The sequence below is a fragment of the Molossus molossus genome, unplaced genomic scaffold (assembly GCF_014108415.1).
Source record: "Molossus molossus isolate mMolMol1 unplaced genomic scaffold, mMolMol1.p scaffold_m16_p_15, whole genome shotgun sequence".
In the NCBI taxonomy this organism is placed as follows: domain Eukaryota; kingdom Metazoa; phylum Chordata; class Mammalia; order Chiroptera; family Molossidae; genus Molossus; species Molossus molossus.
Genome location: NW_023425350.1, coordinates 19,830,917 through 19,857,611, shown reverse-complemented (window position 1 = coordinate 19,857,611; position 26,695 = coordinate 19,830,917). Strand labels below are relative to the sequence as shown.

At 46.8% G+C, this 26,695-nt stretch overlaps 1 protein-coding gene across 1 annotated transcript in view; it reads left to right on the top strand.

The window, feature by feature from the left end:
• Nucleotides 1-16,152: 16,152 nt before the first annotated feature.
• The window catches only part of CAPN14 (calpain 14), a 29,735-nt gene continuing 19,192 nt past the window's right edge, over nucleotides 16,153-26,695 (top strand). The window contains exons 1-7 of the mRNA XM_036263134.1: nucleotides 16,153-16,245; nucleotides 18,427-18,703; nucleotides 20,801-20,870; nucleotides 22,463-22,581; nucleotides 22,681-22,817; nucleotides 24,091-24,265; nucleotides 24,823-24,888. Of these exons, the coding sequence (XP_036119027.1) occupies nucleotides 16,196-16,245; nucleotides 18,427-18,703; nucleotides 20,801-20,870; nucleotides 22,463-22,581; nucleotides 22,681-22,817; nucleotides 24,091-24,265; nucleotides 24,823-24,888 (894 nt within the window). The 5' untranslated portion in view covers nucleotides 16,153-16,195. The remainder of the gene's footprint in view (nucleotides 16,246-18,426; nucleotides 18,704-20,800; nucleotides 20,871-22,462; nucleotides 22,582-22,680; nucleotides 22,818-24,090; nucleotides 24,266-24,822; nucleotides 24,889-26,695) is intronic.

Here is a 26,695-nt window from a genome sequence, read left to right as displayed (position 1 = left end):
ATTAATTAATTTATTTTTGTTTCATTTTTTTAAAATTAATTAATTTATTTTTGTTACAGATGTTTCTCCCCCCCCCCACTAATTCCCCCCCTCCTCACTCGGTCCCCAGCTTTGTTGTCCATGTCCATTGTTCATGCGTACATGCATATAAGTTCTGTGGTTTATCTCTCCCTTCATCCCATCTTCTGGGGATTGTCAGTCTGTACCCCACTTCCACATTTCTGGGACTACCCCATTCCTCAGACTGTTATGTTCATTATATTTCACAAATAAGTGAGATCATGTGGTATTTGTCTTTTTCTGCTTGGCTTGTTTTGCTTAGGATAATATTTTCCAGGTCCCTCTATGTCGTCTCAAAGAATAAGAGATCTTCCTTTCTTACAGCTGCATAGTACTCCATTGTGTATATGTACCACAGCTTTGTTATCCATTCCTCTACTGATGGACACTTGGGCTGTTTCTAGATCTTAGCTATTGTAAATAGTGCCGCTATGAGCATGGGGGTACATATATTCTTTCTGATTGGTGTTTCAGGCTTCTTAGGGTATATTCCCAGAAATGGGATCACTGGTTCAAATGGCAGTTCAATTTTTAATTTTTTGAGGTAACATCATAGTGGCTGCACCAGTCTGCATTCCCACCAGCAGTGTACTAGAGTCCCCTTTTCTCCACACCCTCGCCAACACTTGTTGTTTGATGACTTGTTGATGGCAGCTATTCTGACAGGTGTGAGGTGATACCTCATTGTTGTTTTAATTTGTATCTCTCTGATGATTAGAAATGTTGAGCATTTCTTCATATGTCTCTTAGCCATTTGTATGTCCTGTTCGGAGAGGTGTCTATTTAGTTCCTCGGCCCATTTTCTAATTGGGTTCTTTGTCTTCCTTTTGTTGAGTTGTATGAGTATTCTATATATTTTGGAAATTAACCCCTTATCTGATGTATTGTTGGCAGTTATGCTCTCCCATGTAGTGGGTTGCCTTTCCATTTTGGTGGTTGTTTCTTTCGCTGTACAGAAGGTTTTTAGTTTGATGTAGTCCCATGTGTTCATTTTCTCCTTTGTTTCTATTGCCTTAGGTGATGTATCTGTGAAAATTCTGCTGTGTATGATGTCTGAAATTTTGATGCGTACATTTTTTTCTAGGATTTTTATGGATTCATGAGTTACATTTAAGTCTTTTATCCATTTTGAGTTTATTCTTGTGTATGGTGTAAGTTGATGGTCTAGTTTCACTTTTTTGCACGTAGCTGTCCAATTTTTCAACATCATTTATGTCTTTACTCCACTGTTTGTTCTTGCCACCTTTGTCAAATATTAGTTGAGCATATTGTCTTGGGTCCATTTCTGGGTTCTCTATTCTGTTCCATTGATCTATCTGCCTGTTCTTGTGCCAGTACCAGCTGTTTTGATTACAGTGGCTTTGTAGTATAACCTGAAATCTGGTAATGTGATCCCTTCAACTTTGTTCTTTTTTTTTTCAAGATTGCTGTGGCTATTTGGGGTCTTTTTTGGTTCCATATAAGCTTTTGAAGTATTTGTTCTAGTCCTGTGAAGTATGTCATTGGTATTTTGATGGGGATTGCATTGAATCTATAGATTGCTTTGGGTAGTATGGGCATTTTAATGATGTTAATTCTTCCAATCCATGAACAAGGTATGTGCTTCCTCTTTTTTATATCTTTCTCTATTTTTCTTTTTCTTTTCAGTGACCTGTAATTTTCTGTGTATAGGTCCTTTATTTCTTTGGTTAAGTTTATTCCTAGGTATCTTAATTTTTTTGTTGTGATGGTAAATGGGATTGTTTTTTTAGTTTCTCTTTCTGTGAGTTCATCTTTGGTGTATAAGAATGCCATCGATTTCTTGACATTAATTTTGTATCCTGCTACTTTTCTAAATTCATTTATTAAGTCTAGTAAATTTTTGATGGAGTCTTTGGGGTTTTCTACATATAGTACCATGTCATCTGTGAATAATTACAGTTTCACTTCCTCCTTTCCAATATGAATTCCTTTTATTTTTTCTTCCTGTCTTATTGCTGTGACTAAGACTTCCAGTACTATGTTAAATAAGAGTGGTGAAAGCAGGCATCCTTGTCTTGTTCCTGTTCTTAAGGGAAATGTTTTTAGTTTTTGCCCATTGAGTATGATGTTGGCTGTAGGTCTTTCAAATATGGCCTTTATTATGTCGAGGTATGATCCCTCTATTCCCAGGTTGCTGAGCATTTTTATCAGAAATGGGAGCTGGAGTCTTCATTTTATTTAGTTCTATTTCTGGACTTTTATTATGTTTTTAAATTTGGGACATGTTTCTTTGTCTCCTCATTTTGGCTGCCTCCCTGTGTTTGTTTCTGTGTATTAGGTTAAGCTGCAATATCTCCAAGTCTTGGTAGAGTAGCCTTATGTAGTAGGTGTCCTATTGGGCCCAGTGGCTTAGCTTTCCCGGTCACCTGAGCTGGCTGCTCCAGGTGGGCTCTGTGTACCCTCTTGTAGTTGAGACTTGTTTGCTTTTGACATGTCAATGGAGAGATTTACCCCTAGGCCCATGGACTGTGAGGACTGGCTAAGACTATAGTGGAGGGGCTGCTGTACAGGGGCTGACCACACAGAGCAGGACTCACTGCAGCAGGGCTCTGGTGCCTGATGAGTCTACTTCTTGAGTGTGTCACTTGTGGAGGTGGTTGGATGGTGCTCTGACATGGTCTGAAGCTGATAACCAGGTGTACTGGCACAGAGGCTCCTGGGGAGGTACAGGCCATTTGGCATGAGCTATAGAGAGATTTGCAGATGGGTGCTACTTATGCTTGGCTTGGACGTTCCCAGAGAGGTAAAACTGTAAACCAAGGCCAGCTGCCGCTAGCGCCAGGCCAGGGGCCACTTAGTAAGAGGTACTGGGCATACTGAGGCCAATCACTGCTTGTTTGGGGTTTGTGAACCTCACAGAGATTTTGAAAAAGTTTGACCATAAGCCAAGGCCTGTTGTTTGTATGGAAAAGCCAGTGGAAACAGCTTGGGTAGGTGCATACGTTGGGTGGGCTGAGGGGGGAGTAGTCTTAGCCAGGTGGATGGAGACCCAGATTCAGTGCCTGCCAACAGGAGGGTGCTCAGGCAAAGGAACAATGACCTCTGCCAGCACTTCTGAATGGGAGAAAGTTGCCCCTTCAACTCTCACCCCAAAGGCAGACAATTTTGTTTCTCCAGTATTTCCTTGATATATTGTTTGAGTTGCTGCCCCAGCACTGGAGCTCAGAGGAAGTGAGTCCAAATAAGTCCACACATGAACCCTTTAAGAGGAACTTCTGGGACTCCAGAAACCTCTGTCTCACTCAGCCACAATCTCCACTGGTTTTTACAGCCAGGGATATGAGGACTTTTCTTCCTGGCACTAGAACCCTGTACTGGGGTGCTTGGTGGCTGGGACTCCTGGCTCCTCAGGGGGACCTCCGCGGTCGAGATATCCCTCCCAATTTTTATACACCACATGTGGGTGTAGGACCGGCCCGTTTCTGCGTCCCCACCCCTCCTACCAGTCTACATGTGGCTTCTTCTTTATATCCTTAGTTATAGGACTTCTGTTCAGCTACTTCAGGCAGTTCTTAATGATGGTTGTTCTGCACAGTTGTAATTCTGATGTAGTTGTGGGAAGATGTAGGCACTGTTTTTACCAAACTATGCTGCCGTCTTGTCCAGAACTAGATAACTAAAAATATATATACTGTTTACAAAAACAGATAAACCTAGAGATAAATGTAACAGAAAAAATGTGTAAGACTTTTATATGAAAATGATAAAACATAATGGAAAGACATTAAAGATGTTCTAAATAAGTGGAAGAGATGTACCATGTTCAGTTATGGAAAGGTTCCGTGTCACAAAGATGTGAATTCTTTACAACACGGTTCCTAGATTCAATAATTGATAAAATTTAAATTAAAATCTGAACAGGATTTTTCCATGGACATGAAGAAGTTGATTCTTAAATATATGTAGAACAACAGTCCGAGAATAGCTAAGATACTGCAGAAGAAGAAAGGGAGGAACAGGAGGAGACGTGGTGGTGAGGATACGGAGCAATGGGACTCTTCACACTTTTAAATAATATAATGACATAATGAGCCCCGGGGGAGCCTGTCATCTAATCCAAGGACTAGAAACATTAGCAATAATTTACATTTTACCTACCTGCTCCTCCCTTGTCCTGCCTCCTGCCTCCTCCCATCCCCAGAGAGAACCACTACCTAAAATTTAGTATTTTATTCCCTTGCTTTTCAAGTGAATATAATCATATATATATGGCAGTCTAAACAACAGATTGTTGGGGTTTAGTGCTTTAGAACTTTATAAAAAGCATATCCTGCTGCGTGTAGTCCCTCGGAACTCAATTTTTTCCTACTCAGCATTTTGTCAGCATTTGTTTTCAGACTCCTCTGGCTCCGTGGTGCCTCTCTCCTGCCAGGTGACTCTCCCAAACCCAGCACGTGACCCCATATTCTGTCATCTTGATGGCTCATGGGGGTTCCCAGACAGCCTGCAGGAGATAGAGACCTGGTCCCTCCACATCCCAGCTACGGGATCTTCGTTCTCCAAGCCTCAGCTCCCTGGTCTCTGAAATGGAGACAGTAACTGTATCTTTCCAGGAGTAAAGGAGACGATGCCCGTAGAGTGCTTAGTACTGTGTGGTCCATGGAGAGTGCTCAGTATACATTGTGAGCTCTGACTGTTATAATCACTATTGTCTTCATTCACCACATGGGCACTGCCTGGTGTTCTGGAAATATTTGATAAGCTAGGAATTTGTGAGTAACTCCTTTGGTTCATTTGTATCTTACCTGAGGATGGCATGGACTCAAAAGATTATCCTCGCTAATGGAGTTTGTGGCATTTACTGCTAGCCCTTGGGGGTCACCCTATGAAATCGGGACCTTTCCCTTCTCTTCCCCTTTCTCACCCAGACCACCTAGGTCTGCTGAGAAGTAGAGGGAGAAGAAGGACCCTGCAGTGGCAGCCGAGAGTAAAAGCTTGAGCCCCGCCAGGGGAGGAGAGAGGAACCAGAGGGCAGCTCACCTGGGGCCCAGCCTCCTCAACCCTGGGACCCGGGCCCCTCTCAGCCTGCTCCTTACCCTATGAGTAAAGCATAGTTGATTCATTTTGTTGACCCTCCGTTGAAGGGAAAATTGCATCAAGTCAGCCAATTCCTATTGTTGAGAATTAGGCTAAGCTATTTTAGCCTCTTTCATGACAACATCCTCTGTGATCTTGTCTTTTCCCTTTTCTGCAAAACAGGCTTATTGGGATTTTAAAAATCAGAATCTCATTAAAACTATAAATTAATTTTAGGATGACGAACATCTTATTAATAATTAATCTTTCCATGCAAGATGGCATGACTTTCCATTTATTCAATTATCTTTTACATCTCTGTAACCTTTCTATAGTTCCCCTCAAATAGTCAAACACCATTTCCTTGAAGATTATTTTCAGTGATTTTATATTTTTATTATTACTATGAATGAGATATTTCCATTATGGTAACTTCTATTTGCTTATTATTATATATAAGATTCTTGACACCAAATATTAAATCATTATTTATTTTATGTATAGTTTACTCTATACTCATCAATATAATATTTTTTAGTTCATTTTTAGGTTTTCTGGTGATGCAAAAATATCAAGTAATGGTTTCCTTTTTTATTAATACTACTTTGGTTTATAATTATATTTCATATTTTGGTCAGAATTTTCAGAACAATGTTGAAAATAATAAAAGGGCATTGTTTTGTTCCCAGTATCAATGCTATTCTGATACCTATCTGGATTCTCTTTTCTTTTGCCCCTTTGGCTTGGGAGTTATGATCTCTTTTAACTATTATTTTTTCTTTAGGTCAGATAAATATGTTCTACCAAAACAAAGCATCTAGTATGTAGCATCCTCTCAAATTTAATCGACACATATATTTATGTGCATACATAATTACATATATATGTTACATACCCTGGGTGTTCTTTTAGAAGCCTGGGTGGATGGAGACACCATTAACAGTAACATAAACCAAGGAGGAGCCATAGGTATAGGTAGTTAATATCTACTTACAGCCACTGAAGCGCTGTCCCAGTATCTTCTCAAAGGATTTTTCCATCACAGCAGTGATTTCCAACCTTTTTCATCTCATGGGAATCATAAACTAATTAGTAAAATTCTGCAGTACGCCAAAAAATATATTTTTTGCCGATCTGACAAAAGAAACAGGTATAATTTTGATTGATTTACAAATAAAAATAATAATAGTTATTACCTATCCTTTTTTGCTCCAAAGAGGCTTTAAGAAAAAATCAGGTGCCTATGCTTGTATGTATATAAAGATTTCTGATAGCAAGAATTAACCAATCAGATGCAACCTTATTATATGATGTGACCAATAAGATGCAGCTTTATTATATGATGCATTTATGGTTCAAGACAGGGCATTCACACAGGATGAATTGTTGTGTTGGCTGTTGTCACATTTTTATTTGACAATCTCAGGGAAAAGAGGTCAGTGTCCCTGACTAAACAGTCAGGTATTGCATGTTTTGAAAATTATTTTGACACACCGGTTGCAAATCACTGCTTTACAGGATGTGACAGAATTCACATGTTAAAGAGACATGAGATTTAATATACGGCAAACTCGATGTGAGTCAACACCGAGAGGTAGTTGCCAAAAATAATTATGAGGTACCAGCTGCGTGAGGACAGCATAGGAAATGACAACTATCAACGCCGACCGAGAACTCGTTACATGGGAAGCATTGTGGGAGGTGTTCTCACATAGATTACTCATTTCATTTTCACAGTGACAATTTGAAGTGCCATTATTCTCCCAGGTAGAGAAACCGAAGCTTAGTGGCTACAGTGAGGCAGAACAGGGGACGTACCACCCCTTTTATGAAGTGTAAAGTCTTGAACTGATTCGTAGACCCTAGCTGTGGTTTGATGTGGCACCAGACAGCAGTCACTATGTTGTGTTGTGAAGAATCAAAGGGACTAAAATCTTAAAAGTTATATTTGAAGGGCTGTCACATGGGAGGGCAAAAACTATGGATATAGAATGAGCTAAAAACAATGAATCTATTACTCGCTCACCCTGTATCTACTGTGACATTACCCATGTTCCAGATTTTAATCGCCATCCTTATGACCATAATCTTAAACATTCCTGTCCCCAGGCTAGCCATCCCCTGGAGATCCTGTAGGCAACTCACATTCAGTCCCAGGAGTTAAGAGGTTCCCAAAGACCTCTCAGTAAGCACTAAATCTAATCATTATGAGATAATCATAATTATTCTTTTAACAAAATTTATTGAGTGCTCACTGTGGACCAGCCACTGGACTAAATGCTTTGTGTTCATTACAATGTGAAGAGTTGAGTTCTTCCGCTAATTTTATGAAGTAGTTATGATTGCTATTTTGTAGATGTTAAAAATGAGGGCCTTTGAGGTATGTTAATGACTCAAGGCTCTCCAACAAATACGTAGTGAAGTTGGGTTCAGACCCCAGGTTTATCTGGCTCCAAGGGTAAGCTCTCTCCAGAACACACTCACACAATTCCAGAAAGGCAGATCAAGGTAAAACCCACCATGCATTGGGAAGGCCCAGATATGAGGGTCCTCTAGGTGACAAATGTTTCCCGAGCTGCTGTCTCATTCCTGAAAGCCTAGACTCAAAAGCTTATCAGAGAAAAACAAAAACAAAAACCAACCAACCAAACAAAAAGCTTATCAGAGGTTATGCTTTTCAGTTACAGGGATGTTTGGTCTTTTCTGTTTTGAAAGGCACATCATGGAACTGTAGCAGGAAAACATCTATCAACATACATCTGTCACATTCCTGTTGAAAACTTTAGCCTGCACAACTTCTCCATAAAAGCATGTTGGTTGTCTGGATATAGAGAAACACCTTATTTGATTACAATGCATGGTGAGGCTAATAGATGTAATTGTTAACGTGAGGAAGTCCTTTGATTGTGACCTTGAGGCCTCCATGACAGAGACATCACTTTGGATGGTTTTGCACGAGTCAACTCAAGAACTGGAGCCACTTCTCTGTTGGCTACTCTACTGGAGTCATCCCTCTAGCTGGGATGCTGCTCACTTCGAACACTATTCAGATTCTTTCTTGGATCTTTGGGACATTAGGCACCATGTCTTCTTCATCTTTGTGCCCTTGGGAGTAGTCATGGTTTATTTACCACCACACTTATGTCCTTTTTAAAAAAATCTGTTCTTTTTCTTCTTCTTCTTTTTTCTCTTTGTTGTTTTACTTTCTTTTTCCTTTTCCTTTTTTTTTTTTGGTTGGGACTGCTTTCCTAACAGAAATCTTGCCATCGCCTCTTGGAAGGAAGTATGGAAACCACGCTGTTCTCCCCAGCAGTCACGAGCATCCTAATGGCAAACTGTCTGCCAAGAACGATAGGCCAGGTCACAAGTCAAAAGGAAAACAAACAAATCATCAAGCCAAAACAGACAGATGAGTAGAGGTAAAACTGTAAGACACTCAGCGGAAAATTATATCACGACCAAAGCAAGGGTCAGGAAGAAGAATGGTTAGAAATACATTGTGTAGTCGTTTATTGATCTGAATAAGTTTACTAATGCCAAGAATGCTATTAAGAATAGAGGCAGAAAACAAGAGATGCACATTAGGAGACTTTAAAAGAAAAAAGTCTAGACAACATGCTTATCTGTCTGGGAACCAGACTAGAAGCTAAAAAACAAAAGCAAACCAAACAAACCATACTGCAGACCTTTGTTTGTTTGTTTGTTTTCTCTCTTTGAACAGTCTTTATTTGAGAAAATAGTTCATAACTTCATAATTGTGTGATTTCTAGCCATACCAGGAGGACTCATCACGCCAAAAGGACCTCCCCCCACCCCACCCCGCAGCTTAATGTTAATAAATGAAGTTCTGTGCTTCAAGGTCTATATTTTATAATTGAATCAGTGGCACTTGACAGTTAAACTGTTATTAATTTTTTTTATGTATCAGGTGATTAGATTCTTTCCAGTGATCATGGGAGAAAACATCTTAAAAAAAAAGAGAAAGATAAGAGTGTCAGATGAATGGACATTTCATGAACCTGCTGGAGAAACATGAACGTATACTACTCGTCTAACTGACATGTGATGTGCCTGTCGCATGTGTGTCCCAGGGATTGTCCCAGCATGACTCCAAGTGCTATGCAAACCTGCTCCTCTGGACCAATATAGACCAGAGAAGATGGGTAGAGAAGACAGTAACCAGAAGGGAGAGTGATGGAGGGAGGCCCCTACTTCTGCTTCCTTTTAAGTTCCACCAACCAAGATTGAGTGACTAATTCTGGGGAAATATCTAGGGCCCAATTTAAGTATTTTATGAGCCCTCGAAGTTTTTTTCAGTAAGTTTGCTCTTTACTTGTTTTGTTTCTATGATTAAACAGTTGCCTTGCATCCTAACACCACCAAGGGCTCCTTGTCTAGGACCCCTTTCCTAGGAGAGTTTCCCAGAATCCAGATATGCTCTGTGGCCAGCTCGCCATTGGTGTTCTGGGCCCCCTCTGAGGCTGCCTGCTGCCTGAAGCCTGATCTCGGGACATTCTGCATCTTCCACCCCAGACCACTGCGTCCTGACACCTGCCTGCCTCCCTGATCTGAGCGGCTTCCAGTGCACCCCAAGCCCCCAAACTGACAGACCATGTCAGCTTGAGTTCACTGGGGTTATGGGTTAGAAATAAATGTCCTTGAAATTCTAATTAGCTCTCTGATAACTTAGAAAACACCCTCCTGTGAAAAAGAAATAGCTTGTCTATTTATATTTCCTAACTTCACAGTGAATTTCTTAAAGAACATTTCTTATGACGCACTGAAAAGGTTTTGAATATGAAGGAATTCATAACGTAGGTCTTAGACTTTACTTTGGAACCTTGGAAGTGATTTTATTATGAGTGAGCCCACAAAGCTTCTTTTTATTATCTTGGTTTGGGGATCAGTTTTTAATGCTTGAAAGTTATATGTGGGACCACCCATTTTTTCTTCCATTCAGCTGAACGTGGTATTATCCTTTCTGCCATTCACAAATCAAACCCCTTCTCTTTACCTTGTTGGATCCTAGCTTTGAAGACATGTAGCCAGCTGAACAAAAATCAAGTGGGGGAAAAAATCAATTGACTTTCTGAAGCTTTGGTGCAGCCATAGCCACCAGGACTGCAAATCCCTGTCTATAGAGCTACCAGAAGTAGTCCTCTCCAGAGCTGTGTATAATATCTCATGAGTTTTCTTGTTTCATTCTTGTAGCTGCAAAAAATCAATGCCTGAATTGTTTAGAGCTTACCCACAAGTATTTCGATAGTTTTTCCCATTTACAGCAGTGTTGGACACATAACAGTTTTATTTGTTTTAATTTTTTTTTTTATTGTGAGTCTAATTAAATAACACAAAGGACCCATCTGAGCATGAATGAATACGAACGTGTGAGTAGTTACTATTTAATACACTTAAACACCTAACTTATTCCTCAACTGGACTTTTTTACTTACTATTTCACTGCCTGAAATTTCAGTCCTCGGGAATTCATTTGGGTGAGTCTTTTATTGTAAAAAGCACAAATACCTATGCTAAGGTTAAGGATTTGTGAACAAGTCACACATCCTTGAGAACTAATTTAAATTGCTTTTCATGGCCCTGAGGAATGAGAACTGACTGGAGGAAAAAGGATGTGTGAAGAGAGTGACCTAGGTTTGTGGGGAGGGCAGGCTTGTGTAAGGCCTTTGAACCCTGAGAGGTAAGAACCAGGAAGTGGGGCACTCGTCCCGGAAGTGGATCTAGAAGCCAGAGACAAACTTGACCTTCAAGTGTTTGCTCAAGGCAGGTCCCGAACAGAGTCATAGAATGTCATAACAGAAAGCTGAAGATGACTAACTCACTTTTTTGTTAAGGCATTACTGGAACAAGCTCTGTTTGGCTCTTATTCTAAGAAAATGATTAGATTTGTATGATGCCATCACAAGGCCCTGGGGCTCCCCTCCCTTCCAGAGAATACACAGTGGGAAGGAACCAAAGCTCTGGAGGCGGGAACTCAGACTCTTGGCCAAGCCCCTCTGCATAGAAAGAACCGTGTATATATAAGGGTGGTCTGGGCCAGCAGGCTTTTGACTGCATCAGAACTAGAGCCTGTCCATTTGCTTAAAGAAGTAAGATCACCTGTGCAGGTAAGTTTCTTTAGCTCCAAGGGTGGGTCCAATTTAGTCCAGAGCCCCTAGGGTCCTTTGCAGAGTCTAGGCTCAAAAGGTGAGAGAAAAGATGTTGCTGCTCCTGGTTTGAACTTTGCAGGTCAGAGTTTTTCTGGAAAGAGCCCTGGAGCCTGGAGATGTGAATTTTATTCTCAACTTTGCTCTAGCTCACCAGTGTGCTCTTAAGGAATAGACGTCATCCTTTTGGCATCAGTCTTCTCATTAAATAAGGGGTGTGTGTGGCCCAAGTGATCCCTAAAGTCTCATCAGCACTGATTTCTACTAAATGGTCATTTGTTGGAGTCACCGATACTGCTAGGTATTGTCATTTCCTAGGGCTCAGACCCTGCCGGGGGTCTTCTGAGCCGCCTCAATTTTGGAAGGGGTCTAGAGATGGCCTGGGGCCTTGTAGGATCCTACTGTTCCAGGAGAAAGGCTGCTCCCTGGGTATTAATGGGCAGCAAGGCTGGTTTGACTGTCTCCGTGAAGTCACATGTGAAGATGATAATGATGACAACTTGAGAGTGAATTAGTCCCTCACAAAAATACCTATGATTGTGGGGCTGGGGTTGGAGGGACCTCGCCTGGATGAGAAATCTAGAAACCACCTTGGTTTGAGCACCCTCCGGGCATCTGAAATCACTAATTAAAGCTCTGGATGACTCTGGGGGAGGCAGTCTGCTCATCAGTCCTCTCCTGTGGAGACAGAGGGAGAAGTTGTTTGTTAAATGGGATTCCGCCTGGATATGTGTTCAACAGTCGTGTTCCAGAAAAGTCAAATATAGTCAGAGAGAGGAGCTCAGGGCTGGAACTGTATTCCTAGCTTGAGCCACGGGGTGGACCTAGGTTTTGGGGACTGGGGAGCTCTCCCAGACTCAACAGGGTAAGAGAGTATCTTTGACTTTCTATTCCACTCTAGAAAAGTCTAGAAAGGATTCTTGGATGGGTTGGCAACCAGCCATTAAACGGAGTGAGCACCCGGCAGTGAAGAGAGTGGGCTGTAGAGGGAGCGCCCAGCCCATGGACTGAGGCTCCTTGAGGCGAATCATCATGTGCTCCCACCATCTCGGGCCCCCTGGCCCCCGGGGGAGCGCTCAATTAAAGCCTTGTTTACATGAATTGGATTTACCACTTTTCAAATTCCCTTCTAAATCTCTCTCCTGGCCATCAATACCATCGATAGAAATGAATAGGATTGATTTAACTATTGGTGGTGTAATTGGTTTTGTGATACATCTCTCCAACCAAGGGTGACCACTGAGCTGATTTCTACACATGGTTTTGCCTTTCTTTGAAAATTATGTAGTGAATCATAGAGTTTCTGTGTCTAGATAGACTTGTTCACTCAGTACTGTTTGCGAACTCCATCTGTACTGTAGCCTGTAGTTCTTGTTTGTTCATTCTCAGTGCTGCGTAGTGTTCTATCGTGTGAATGTGCCCGATGTTTAACCCACGTTCACGGGCCTGTGCGTGGTTTTCAGTTTGGGGCTATTTTGAATAATGCTGTTATAAATATTCTTGTACACGTCTTTTGGTACATACATTTAATCATTTCTATTGGGTAATACCCAGGAATGGAATTATTGTGTCATAGGGTATATATATGCTTAGCTTTAGTATATACTGCCAATAGTTTTCCTGAAAGGTGGTTTTGATTGACTTACTTTTTCTAAAGTCTTGCCTGGGTTTCTAACTGCATAGGTTGATATTCTGGAGTAGCATAAATCATAGCCTAGGATGCAAGGCCATCCATTCTTTGAGTCCTGGACTGAGCTGTGGGGGTGGGAGGGGGATCGGTGGGGGTACCCTGTTACCCAGCACCCTTCTCCCTAGTTTATACACTTGAACAAAGGGCAAGTGCTAAGTCACACCTGATTCAGGGTCGCTCTTCCATGGCAGCTCCCTTCGGCCTCCCGAGCCGTCACACAAGCTCAGAGGTCCTTAAAATACCTTTTCTGAGGCGCAAACATCTGTGTATCAGGGAGCTAAGTCGGCTGTGAGAAGAGAAAGTGGGCTGAAGGGCCGGAGAAGGCTCCGGGGAGTAGAGGAAACAAGCCGAGCTTTGAAAGGTGGATGCAACTCAAACAAGAGAGGGCAAAAACCGGCCTGTGTCTGTGTGCAGGGAAAAGGGACATCGGGGTAGAGCTGCGGGTTGTTTATACAGAGGGGGCCAGAACACCGAGACCCTGACCGGCTGGATTCGAGGCCATGAACTGTGGGGTCTGTGGGGAGGGATGCAACAGGCCAGTCAGAGCGTAAATTCAGGAAGAGGAGAAGCCCCTTCAGTCTGACTAGTAATGCAGCTCAATGTCTGACCCTCTAAGATGCAAATACTTCTGACAAATAAGAGGAACCAATTTACATCTGTTATGATACTCTTTCCTATTCAAAGGTGTTTTGAAATGTTCAGAAAGGAGAAAAATCAAAAGGTTGGTCCTTTAAAAGTGTGAAAGGTGGCGGAGAAATAAGGGTAGGAAATGACCTGATACTAGGGTGCTGGGGTCTTGTGAGTGGGGATTGTAAGACCAGAAGCAGGCTTGAGGGGAAGAGAGGGACCCCATTGAGTTCTGCTTGAGGAACTGGTAAGAAAGAAAGAAGAGCCCTGGCCGGTTTGGCTCAGCAGTTAGAGAGCTCACCTGCGGTCCGGAGAGACCTGGGTTCGGTTCCCGCTAAGGGCATGTACCTTGGTTGCAGTTTGTCCCCGGCCCTGGTTGGTCGTGCGGGTGGCAGCCACTCGATGTGTCCCTTTCACATCGATGTCTCTCTCTCTCTCTCTTCCTCTCTCTCCCTCCCACTCTGTCTGTACAAAAAAATGGAAAAATGTCCTCGGGTGAGGATAAAAAAAGAAAGAAAGAAAGAAAGAAAGAAAGAAAGAAAGAAAGAAAGAAAGAAAGAAAGAAAGAAAGAAGAGGAGATGCCAAAGAGATGCCCAGGGCTCACCCTCACCATGCTGAGCTGGCCAAGAGCCCACTGGGACTGCTCACAGGTCTCACCTGTACAGAGGGGCACTGAATGCAGTGACCACCGAGTTCCACCTAGCCTGATAGTAGGTTTATTTGCAAGGAGTGTTTGTCAGGGTCTGGCTTCCACACAGGCCAAGTGCTGTCCACAAGTCCAAGGAAAGCTGTCTCTACTGTGAGACAACTCGAGGACTTACACCCTGGAGTGTCCGGGTGTCTTCACTCCTACCAAGATCTGTGGCTCTGCGGTGTCTCATGGAGTCAGAAGGAAGGTGGGGCAGTGGAGAGTGGGCAGTTGCTCCACCAGCCAAGTTTTTATATCTCCAAATAGGCACGCAGTCCGCCCAGAGGAGCCCCCCAGCATCGCCGGCTAGGGCAGGGGGCTTCCTGCTTCTTCTCTGCCCAGTCGACACCCAAGGAGCATGTTCCCTTTGGGGACTTCCTCCTTAAAGGCTGACCCTGACTCTACTTTATTCCTTGGGGCTCTTTTCCCGGGACCCACCGAACCTCTTTCCCTAGAAAGGAGCCCCAAAACAAATCTGGGTCAGAGGGGGCTGTTAAGGAGGCCCCTGAACATGAGCCTCAACCTCAGGGATGTCATCAGAACAACAGAAGACATCCAAATGGTTGGCAGTTCACAAAGAGCCTTCCCACCCTTTTCTTTCACGTCAAGAGGGGTGGGGAGGGCAGGCTATATCATTTCACTCGTGATGAAACACCCAGCTATTTGTTTGCTCAGTCAGCCGGTCAGCAAACATTGATCATGCGTCTGTTTGTTCCCGACACCGTGCCGGGCTCTGAGAATCCGGAAAAACATCTACCGTTGTCGCCTTCCCAGCTCCCAGTCGGACCACGTTCTTCCTTGTTTCCTGAAAGGCACTGTCTGCTCTAATAAAGGAAGACGAGTGCTTTGGGGCTTCTGTTAAAAACGAAATCTAAATCTGACAAATATCTAACTAGTAAAAACTTCGAAGATCCTTTTAAACCATTAATTTGACAAAATCATTTCCTCTTTTATGAACAGGTCGTGGCCTGTACTTAGAGACGTGGGTTTTCCTATTCATACTCGCTACCCACGAAACCACCTAACAATGCCTGCTGTCATGACATCTGAAAAATGAATGAGGGACTTTAGCAGAGAGACATGGCAGGCCACATCTTCAACGCTTTTTGAGACACAAAAGTAACCTGCGAATGTTAAGCATCTATTAAAAAAAAAAAATCAATGAATTGATTAGAGATAAAATTCTCTTGCATTAAGATAAATTCTTTTTTTTTTTTTTTTTTTTTTTTAGAGTGGGAGGGAGAGAGAGGAAGGGAGAGAGAGAGAAACATCGACGTGAAGGGACACATCGAGTGGCTGCCACCCGCACAACCAACCAGGGCCGGGGACAAACTGCAACCGAAGTACGTGCCCTTAGCGGGAACCGAACCCGGGTCTCTCCGGACCGCAGGCTGACGCTCTAACCGCTGAGCCAAACTGGCCAGGGCGCATTAAGATAAATTCTTAATGACGAATGCAGTTAGCCACATTTTATTCTGTGCATGCCTACTTGGAGCTTACCCCTGTGCCTAGCAACGTGTGACAGCAATGTCCCTGAGTTAGTGCTTTTAGCAAACTTGTCTGTAAAGGACCAGTCAGTAAATATTTAGGCTTATGGGCAATGATCTCTGTTGCAACTACCCGACTCTGCTGTTGTGTGTTGCAAAAGCAGCCATAAGTAGTATATGAATAGGTAACTATGGCTGTGTTTCAATACAATCTTACTTACAAAGTTCCGTGTTGGGCCAGTTTGACCCAGGGACTGTGTTTGCTTTAGAGTTTTTGCAAGTCACTTCACATTGTTATCTCTTTTGAGTTCTGAGAGTAGACACAGTATGTGTCATCTCTGTTGACAGGTAAGGAAACCAGCTTAGAGAGGGTCAGGGGTCTGCCCACAGGCACACGGGCAAGAGGTGGCAACCTGGACATCTCCCAGGTTTTCTAGTCCCATGACCACTACACCATCTATTACACAGAAGACGTACAGACCCTGCCCAAGGTAAATCAGTCTTGTTCTTTCATTCTGTCAAGAACGTGGAATTGATAAAATTTTAATCTGATGCTTTTTCTTTATCATGCAAACAGAACCATTGTGCTAGGAGCCTAGGTCTCTATTCTAATTTTGCCTCGAACAGCTAAGTGGTTTGTGGCAAGATGCCGGAGTTCTCTGGAAATCAATTGTCCCTAGGAGGATGCTACAGGTTCATAGTGACTGTGAGTGAGGACATGGTCCCTATGTCTTTAGTTTCCTTTCCAGAGCCCCCACTCTACCCTCATTAGGTGGACCAAGAGCCAGGTGTATGTGTCTTGCATGAACAGCGTCTAGTACATAGTAGGTGCTCAGTAAATATGTGAATGAACTGAACATCAGGGCAAGAACTCAAGGCAAGGAACTGACTCAGGTGTCTTGCCTGGTGATGCTTCTCAATGATCACCAGCTGGTTAGCATTCACAGGCCTCGTCTGGATCATGAGCACCAGGACTACTACTCACATCTCCCCATCACGAAGCTCTCCCTCGCTCCTAGCGTTGTGGACAAGGCAAGAAAAGCCAACATGGACAAAGTGAAGATTGAGGCTCTGCCCCTCTCTTTGCTGGGTGCAAACGAATCCTAACATGAAGAACATGACCGAGGATCCTTAACACCCTCTGGGGGCCAAGGGAAGAGCTCTCGGGCACAGGCCTCGTGCCTCTAGGCTGCACGCTCTCATATCCTGGGCCCCAGTTAGCTTTCCCTGTTCATTTGCATAGTCTTATTTTATGGGCCTGCTCCAACCCAGTTCACTTATAACAGTTACAGTGAATTTCCAGATATGACCAACAGCCATCTGGCCCTCTGCAGAGAGCTGTGGCGGCCTGGGAGTGAGGCCGTTTCACCCCCGTTTGTAACATACAGACGACTTTAAAGGACTGTCAACTGTCCACATCTGGGTCTAGACCCTCCTTAAGGTGACTTAGGACAACTTGTAAGAGGAAGATATTTGTGAGTCTGGCCTCATTCTGAAATGTGATCTCGTGATGAGCATTTTGTCCTTGGAGCCCACGAACAGCAAGGTCTGGCAGGAGATGCGATGCAATGGTTTCGGACTCAGAGAAGAACCCGAGTGCGAACCGGTGCTTGGTAAGGAGGGCCTGAGCCTGGGTCATGTTCTGAAACCAAGGGACCTGCTCCCACAGGTTGTGTCACAAGCAGTGAATGCTGCTCAGGCTCCAAGGGACAAAAAGGTAAAGTCTTGCTTTTATGAGACCTTGTGTGTGTTTACAAGTATAAATAGGGTAGAAGAAACTTATTGGGAAAGGAGCAAGGTTAGGCCAAGGAAGCCTTGCTTGACAATCTATATTGGGCAGAAAAACTCAGGGGAAACCACAGGCCTGAGTAGCAGCTTGTGGATCCCCATCACCGGGTCAGGAGAGTGCCGGGTCTTCCCCCAGGAAGTGTGCTTGCACCCGTGACCGCTAGGAGCCCTGGACGCAGACGTCCTGACATCACAGAGAAGAGGGTGTGAGACACCGCATTCCAGCAGTGTTAGCCCCGGGGGGTAAACACCCAGTGTAGACCCAGGAGCTGGTGCATGACTCAGAGCAGAGCCACACTGGGGTCAGGGAACAGGGCCCTTCCGCAGACTGATGAGCTAAGTGCAAACTAAGGGTAAATGTTTAGAATCTTTCATAGCAATTGACCAATAATTGCACTTCTGTTGAATCCGATTTGTTTTTTAAAGGAGGGCTTATGTTTTGTGTCTCTTTTTTCTAAATTTTTTTTTCTGTTAATTCATTTCATCAAGTTCCTTGACAAATTAGAAATAAAAGAATACAGGTCCTCCACTAGTGATCATTTGAGACGCTCTATGGGGTAAATGGTGAGTCAGTGGACAGTCGGGATAAGGGGAACTCAGTGAAGGCCAGGCACCCAAGGAAGGCCTCCCGGAGGAGGGGCTCACGTTGGGCTTTGGAGGGAGTCAAGATCTTGACAGACGGAGAGGCTCCTTGGTCGCCCTACAATGTATAGGACTACGTCTTGGTACAGACACGCTTGCAGGCTGCTTCTAGTGCATATACTTTTTGTTTCTCGCAGGCTGATGTCTCTTTCTCTCATTCTCTCCATCTTCCTCCTCCTCCCGGAAGGAATGACAATGCATTAACAAGATGTGAGTAAACGGGACATCCGTCTTCTTTTCAGGAGCAACAGAAACCGACAGGAAGGCCCCCTGGGTGCGTGCCCACACGTCGCTATGCCGCTGTGGCCACCTCTCCTAGGCCGATGGAAGCCAGGGCAGAAGGCCGCGCCTGGGGCCTCTGCACCGCTCCCCACACAGGACTTCGAGGCCCTGCAGGAGCAGTGCCTGAGGGATGGCTGCCTCTTTGAAGACAGCAGCTTCCCGGCCACCCTGAGCTCCATCGGCAGCGGGCCCCTGCTGCGCAAGCTGCCGCCCTGCCTGCAGTGGAGGAGGCCGCCGGTGAGGGGCAGGGAGGGGGCTGCGACGACACACACAGGTGGCGACCCCGACCTTCCTTCCCAGGGCTCAGGGCTTTGGGATACCTGGCCTTGCTGTCATTGATCCCATGAGAAGGGAACTGGCTAAGCTCCCACATATCTATTTTCCAGGAAAAACCAGGGGTGATCCTGAGAGCGGTTTAAGATGCAGCTCCCCCTCGGGCCAGAAATATGCAGAGCAGCTGCAGCCAAAAGTATAGTCGGGTGCTCTGAGCTTCCTGCAATGCGCCTGTCACAGCCGGTGCCACCTGCAGAGGGATGGACTTTGTCACTGCATGTGCCCCTCCTCCAAACCAGGCTCATGAAACACATAGATTAAGAAGCTATTAGTCACTTAGCATAATACTTTCCAGGTCCTTCAATGCCATCTCAAAAGATAAGAGATGTTTCTTTCTTACAGCTGCATAGTATTCCCTTGTGTACATGTACCACAGCTTTTTAATCCACTCGTCTACTGATGGACACTTGGGTTGTTTCCAGATCTTAGCTATTATAAATAGTGCTGCTATGAACATGGGGGTACACATATTCTTTCTGATTGGTGATTCAGGTTTCTTAGGGTATATTCCTAGAAGTGGGATCACTGGGTCAAATGGCAGTTTAATTTTTAACTTTTAGAGGTAACACCATATGCTAAGTGAAACAAGCCAAGCAGAGAAAGACAAATATCACATGATCTCACTTATTTGTGAAATATAATGAACTAAACAAACTGCTGGACAAAATTAACCCAGAGACATGGAGGTGGGGTACAGGCTGACAAGCCTCAGAGGAGCGGGGTGGTTTGTTGGGGAAGAGATAGACCACAGACCTTACATGCATGTATGCATAACCAATGAACATAGACAACAAAGCTGGGGATGGAGCAGCGGGGCGGGGGGCGGGGAGGAAGGAGGGTGTCAATGGGGGAAAAATGAGAAACATCTGTAACAAAAACAAATTAATAAATAAAAAATAAAAAAAGAACCTATTAATCACTTTACAAAAGTATTCTTCACTTTATAAATGTACCAGTAATTCCTCTAAAAGGCAACTTTTCAATGTCTTCAAAAGCAATTCATCTCCAAACTTGATTTCCATGCAAGTCCTGGAGCAGGTGGTGAAATCAACCTGCGCTGCAAATTCTCCCCTCTGCTCCCTAGCCAGCCCACACCATGGAAGCCAGGCTCACTAAGTCCCTACTACGGGTAGGACCCCCCAGTGCGCCTCCCAGTTTAGAGGGGAGTCGTGATTCCACTTCTCCCAGAAACTCTTGGGCACTGCTGGAACAGGGCTGGTCACACCTCTGCCCTTGAGTGAACTGTGCCCACAGACTGAGGGTTCAGTGCAGGCCACGACGCGGAGACCACCAACCCCTCCCCGTGGCCCTCTTCCACCCGCCCCAGGCCACATCTCTGCGTAGAAAACCGCAGAGGCCATTCTACTGGGGTGCAGGGTCAGGAAGGAGGAGGACAGGGAGAATAAGAGTGGAAAGACCTCTAGGAAAACAGGATACCCCTGTAAGAGGTACTTCCATTAAAAAAAAAAGTTCTCACCTGAGGATACTTTTTCATTTATCTTCAGATGGAGTGGGAGAAAGGGAGGGAGCATGGGAGGGAGAGGGAGGGGGAGAGAGATCGACGTGAGAGGGGCACATTGATCGATCGACTGGTTGCCTCCTGCATGACCCCGACCAGGGCCGGGGAACCAACCACAACCGAGGCAGGTGCTCTTGTCTGGAATTGAATCCATGACTCATTGATCCACTGGCTGACTCTCTAACAGCTGAGCCAAACCAGCCAGGGCGATACTTCCATTTTTAACAGAAACTCCAAGAAAAGGCATTTTGCTGCTGTGTCTGCACAGTGTTCTCCAAGACCTGACTTTCATGAGCTTTAAGAAGGAATGAGAAACACAATGGACAGAATCTATGCCAGATTTTCTGGGACAGCCCTGGTTTTTATACATATGTACTATATTGATGTCCCCGTAGTCCAGTTCAGGAGTATGGGACCCAATGGTCACTGTAGCTCCAGGAGCTTCTTTTTGGTCACAAGGACAACTCTGTCTGTCCCTGCAGGAACTGCACAGCAACCCCCACTTCTATTCTGCCGAGGCCAAAAGACTGGATCTGTGCCAGGGACTGGTAGGTAAGTCTGCACGGCCCTTTGAGACACACCCTGGGCAGCTGGGAGCCTGGCCTGCCCAAAGCAGAGAGGGGTGGGGAGGAGGGGAATCAAGAGATTCAAGTGGGGGAATGCCCCCCTGAACTCTATCTTGACATGCTGAGTCCTTTGCGGAGAAAAGGATAATAACTGGTCCTGTCAGGACGCATGGGAATGTCAAAACTTGCCTAATGATAATCTCATTATGAGTTTGCGGGTCTAAGTCTTGTCTTGGGAAAATGTTCTCACTCTAATTTAGTTCCTGTAATGAGTCCTTCTTGGCACACCTGTGCTCCAGAATAGGGTCCAGGAAGGCCTATTCTCAAGCCAACACTCTCTTGTAATAGAAACAGCCCTTGGCCACGAGGGAAGGCACATACGTAGTGATACCCGTCTTACAGACAGGAAAATGGAGTCCAGAGGCTTTCCCAGAATAACATCAATCAGATCCAGAGACAGGAATTTAAAGAGTTTGGTTGTGTTCGGGTCCACGTTCCTGAAGAGGGAGCGTTTGGTAAGCTAAAAGCTGATCCAGGAATATTGCTCAATTCTTGTTGTCAGGTCTGCATTCCAGCCAGTGTGGCCCCTGGCACCATGGTTTTCTCATTCACCCTCTTCCTCCCCAGTATATAATTCCCTTCTAAGTTAGGCTACAAGTCCAGAAAAGATAGCAATTGGGACCAGGTACTTCTTGCATGCATGTGCAGTACATCCAGGCAGACACCTGGGGAACATGCATGTATGTGCAGTACATCCATGCAGACACCTGGGGAACATGCATGCATGTGCAGTACATCCAGGCAGACACCTGGGGAACATGCATGTACGTGCAGTACATCCATGCAGACACCTGGGGAATATGCATGCATGTGCAGTACGTCCAGGCAGACACCTGGGGAACATGCATTCATGTGCAGTACATCCAGGCAGACACCTGGGGAACATGCATGCATGTGCAGTACATCCACGCAGGCACCTGGGGAACATGCATGCATGTGCAGTACATCCAGGCAGACACCTGGGGAACATGCATGCATGTGCAGTACGTCCACGCAGGCACCTGGGGAACATGCATGCATGTGCAGTACGTCCACGCAGGCACCTGGGGAACATGCATGCATGTGCAGTACGTCCACGCAGGCACCTGGGGAACATGCATGCATGTGCAGTACATCCAGGCAGACACCTGGGGAACATGCATGCATGTGCAGTACATCCACGCAGGCACCTGGGGAACATGCATGCATGTGCAGTACGTCCACGCAGGCACCTGGGGAACATGCATGCATGTGCAGTACGTCCACGCAGGCACCTGGGGAACATGCATGCATGTGCAGTACATCCAGGCAGACACCTGGGGAACATGCATACATGTGCAGTACATCCACGCAGGACCTGGGGAACATGCAGGCATGTGCAGTACGTCCCGCAGGCACCTGGGAACATGCATGCATGTGAACATCCACGCAGGCACCTGGGGAACATGCATGCATGTGCAGTACATCCAGGCAGACACCTGGGGAACATGCATGCATGTACAACACATCCATGCAGATACTGTGTGCTCTCTGGCTTAGGTGACTGCTGGTTCTTGGCTGCCTTGCAAGCTCTGACTTTGCACCAGGACATCCTGAGCCAGGTCGTTCCACTGAATCAGAGTTTCACCAAGAAGTATGCTGGCATCTTCCAGTTCCGGGTGAGTGTCCTCCTGGTGCTCCAGCCTGGGGTGGGGACATGGGAAAGAAGGTTCTTGGAGGGGTCATGTCTTTGCCTCCTGGGCGCTCTCTCCTTCCAGTTCTGGCACTTTGGGAAGTGGGTTCCTGTGGTAATAGATGACCGACTGCCTGTGACTGAAGCTGGCCAGCTGATCTTCGTCTCTTCCACCTACAAGAACCTGTTCTGGGGAGCTCTTCTGGAAAAGGCCTATGCCAAGTAAGACAAAAATGAGAAATGTTTTTCCTCCCCTCCGCTCCCCTCCCCTCCGCTCCCCTCCCCTCCCCTCTCTTCCGCTCCCCTCCCCCTTCCCTCCCCTCCCCTTCCCCCTTCCCTCCCCTTCCCTCCCCTCCCCTTCCCTCCCCCTTCCCCCTTTCCTCCCCGCCCCCTTCCCCCTTTCCTCCCCTCCCCCTTCCCCCTTTCCTCCCCGCCCCCTTCCCCCTTTCCTCCCCTTCCCCTCCCTTCCCTCCCCTTCCCCCTTCCTCCCCGCCCCTTCCCCCTTTCCTCCCTCCCCTCCCCTTCCCTCCCCCTTCCCCCTTTCCTCCCCGCCCCCTTCCCTCCCCCTTCCCCCTTTCCTCCCCTCCCCTCCCCTTCCCTCCCCCTTCCCCCTTTCCTCCCCGCCCCTCCCCTTCCCTCCCCCTTCCCCCTTTCCTCCCCGCCCCTTCCCTCCCCCTTCCTCCCCGCCCTTTCCCCCTTTCCTCCCCTCCCCTCCCCTCCCCTCCCCTTCCCTCCCCTTCGCCCTTTCCTCCCCGCCCCCTTCCCCCTTTCCTCCCCGCCCCTTCCCCCTTTCCTCCCCTCCCCCCCCTTCCCCTCCCCCTTCTCCCCTGTCCTCCCTCCCCCTTCCCCCTTTCCTCCCCTCCCCCCCCCTCCCCTCCCCTTCCCTCCCCTTCCCCCTTTCTTCCCCTCCCCTCCCCCCTCCCCTTCCCCCTTTCCTCCCCTCCCCTCCCCTCCCCTTCCTCCTTTCCTCCCCTCCCCTTCCCTCCCCTCCCTTCCCTCCCCTTCCCCCTTTCCTCCCCTTCCCCTTCCCCACTTCCTCCCCTCCCCTTCCCTCCCCTCCCCCTTCCTCCCCTCCCCTCCCCCTTCCTCCCCTCCCCTCCCCCCTTCCCCCTTTCCTCCCCTCCCCTCCCCTCCCCTCTCCTCTCCCTCTGTCTCTCTCATCAATGTTGAGGGAGGGCAAGAGGAGGCAGGGAAGGTTTATGAAGTGAGACGCTGAGACATGACTCAGGGAACAGACAAGCTGCATATGCAGAGATTGTTACGTCAGGGTCACCCCATCTGAACAAGAGTTCGGGAATTTGCCCTTCCTAACGGATGGAGTTGTTAACAGGGATAAGAACTCTAAGCATATATTTTCTCCTTTGCCCGGGGGTGGAAGGAAGAGGTAGCAGACACACGCCCGGGGAATAGCCAAGCAAGGCTCATTTGGACCATCCCAGGCTGCGGAATAAATGCCCCTTCCTTCCTCTTCCAATGTGTACTCCCTCCTGGGCAGGCTCTGTGGCTCCTATGAAGACTTACAGCATGGAGAGGTGTCTGACGCCCTTCTGGACTTCACTGGTGGGGTGACAGTGACCATCAAACTGGCAGAAGCCCCTGGAAACCTCTGGGACATCCTAGCCGGAGCCATCTATGGCAGAACCCTCATCGGCTGCCAGACCCACTTAGGGGTGAGACCGGGCTGGGTGCTGGCAGGACCCATCAGTTGCTGTTCTCACCTTGGTGTGAGCCCCAAGACTTCCACCCACCCCTGCACCCACAGTCCCGATGTCCAACCCGAGCAGCTCAGGGCAGGCAAGAGGACAGATAGTGTGAACAGAAGGGGGCTGGCAGTTAAGTGCTGACCACATGTAAGGTATTTTCGTAGCACAGCTGGTCCTTACTGTCTAATTGAATAACAACCAAGAACGTGGAGCTGGCGTAGGGAGCCCTGGGTCCCGCTGTGCCTCCACCAATGACCACTGTGTCACTTTCCACAATGGCGTAGTGGCTCTGAGTCTGAGTTCGTCCTCTGTAAAATAGTTACCATCACCGCCGAGTGACACCTTGACTTGAGTGCTTGGAAGAGACTGTGGGTGCTGAAGAGCTATGAAAACTGTAAGGTAGCGCAGGGCAGCGTGGGTCTCTCCAGCCCCCTCCTCAGAACCCCTTGCTCCAGCGGAAAGGTCCCTGTGACCCTGGATAAGCCGTACCCAGCAGGACTGATGAAGCTCTCTTGTCTCTGTAGAACGAGCGCGTGCTGGAGAACGGGCTGGTGGACGGCCATGCCTACACGCTCATAGGGATAAGGAAGGTGGGTGGAACCGTGCCCCTCTGTTCCCTCCAGCCTCCCCTCTCTCCTAGGCCTTCTTGCCACAGCCTGGGGTCATCTTGCTGAATGTTACCATCTGTGTCTAGTCTGGGGTAAATTCTCTCGTGGGTCCTCCAGGGCCTGCCAAAGCCGGTGGGGGTCCCTGTACCTCTTACCTATTTTCTGGGGTGAAGTGGTGGGTCTAGCCTTCGCTACCATCACTGCACCATCCCGACCTCTCTTTGCGGGGGGAAGACCCAGCCGTCTGGCCATCCATGCGTGCTGTGGCTTCACCGCACTCCGCGGGCTTCACTTTGCCCTGGGCTGCCCGTGATGGCCTCCTAGCTGGGCTGTCCCTCCCGAGTTCCCGCTTCTTTCTCCTTTGCTCCTTTCAACAGTCTCCAGTTTCCTTCTACTGCTATTCACCGTTTGAGCTCCACTAAGCATTGAGGGAAAGAGGATCTAGACAGGGACCTGACTGCAGAGAGCTTACAGTCAAGTATGGGGACAAACCATCCCTGGACATAAGGAAGAAAGAAACAGGGAAGAAAGCATAGGTGGAAAGCTTTAGGGCTTTGGAGGTAAGAGAGAAGATACTCCCCTGCGTGGGTTGGAGGGAATCAGAAGGGCTTTCCAGCGAGGTCCTGAGAGATGGTAGATTTGTTTGTGTGAGGAGAAGGGGCATTCCAGATGCAAAGTGTGGAGGTAAGAAATCAGGAGGTTCAACCTTAGGGAACGTCTGATATTCCCTAGAAAGCTCCCTTCCCAAAGGCCTCCAGTTCCCTTTGGTTCTGTTTCAAACTTCTAGAACTCAACTCACATCAGAGTTCTTCCTCCTAGCTATCCGCCTACCATTCCTGTGTGTGTACCAAGAACTTTACACTTGTTTTCATCTTTATTTAGCAAAAGTTACATTTTGATAATAGTTGTATGTTTATATATTTAGCTTTATATCTGTTTAATAATATTTGGCAAAAATCAGCACTTCCCACGTGCTAAACGCTGTCCTAACTGCTTTCCCAAGGTTAACTCCACCCTCACGACGCCCCGTGAGCAGGGCGGTGCGCCCTGGGGCTGCCGTAACGAAGGACCCCCACTTGGGTGGCTTCAGACGGCAGCTTGTCCTTTCACAGCCCCGAAGGCCAGAGTCTGGTGTCAAGGCTCCAGTCTTGACTTCCATCTTTTTCTTTTAATCCTCGCCTGAGGACATTTTTCGATATTTTGTTCAGATAGAGTGGGAGGGGGAGAGAGCGAGAGAAACATCGATGTGAAAGAGACACATCGAGTGGCTGCCACCTGCACGACCCAACCAGGGCCGGGGACAAACTGCAACTGAGGTACGTGCCCTCAGCGGGAACAGAACCCGGGTCTCTCCAGACCGCAGACCGACGCTCTAAACGCTAAGCCAAACCGGCCAGGGCTTGACTTCCATCTTCACATGGCCTTCTCCTCTGTGTCTTCTCCCCTTCCCCCCTCTTGTCACTGGATTTAGGACCCACCTGAATCCAGGATGATTTCACATTAGGATTCTTAACTTAATTACCTGCAAAGGCCCTTTCTACGAATAGGATCACATTGACAGGTTCCAGGTAGACATATCTTGTGGGGGGCCACCATTCAATCCTTTATAGCAGGGGTGACGGTCCGCTTCATTTTGCGGGTCAGGAAGTAGTCAAGGAGAGGTCACCAACTTGCCCTACGTCTCATAGCTAGCGGGGAACAGAGCCATTTCCTCCTCCGCCAACTCTCAGGGGCCTTGGATCTTCCGTTTCAAAGTCTCGTCTGCGGGCATGAGTCTCACCCAGGTGTC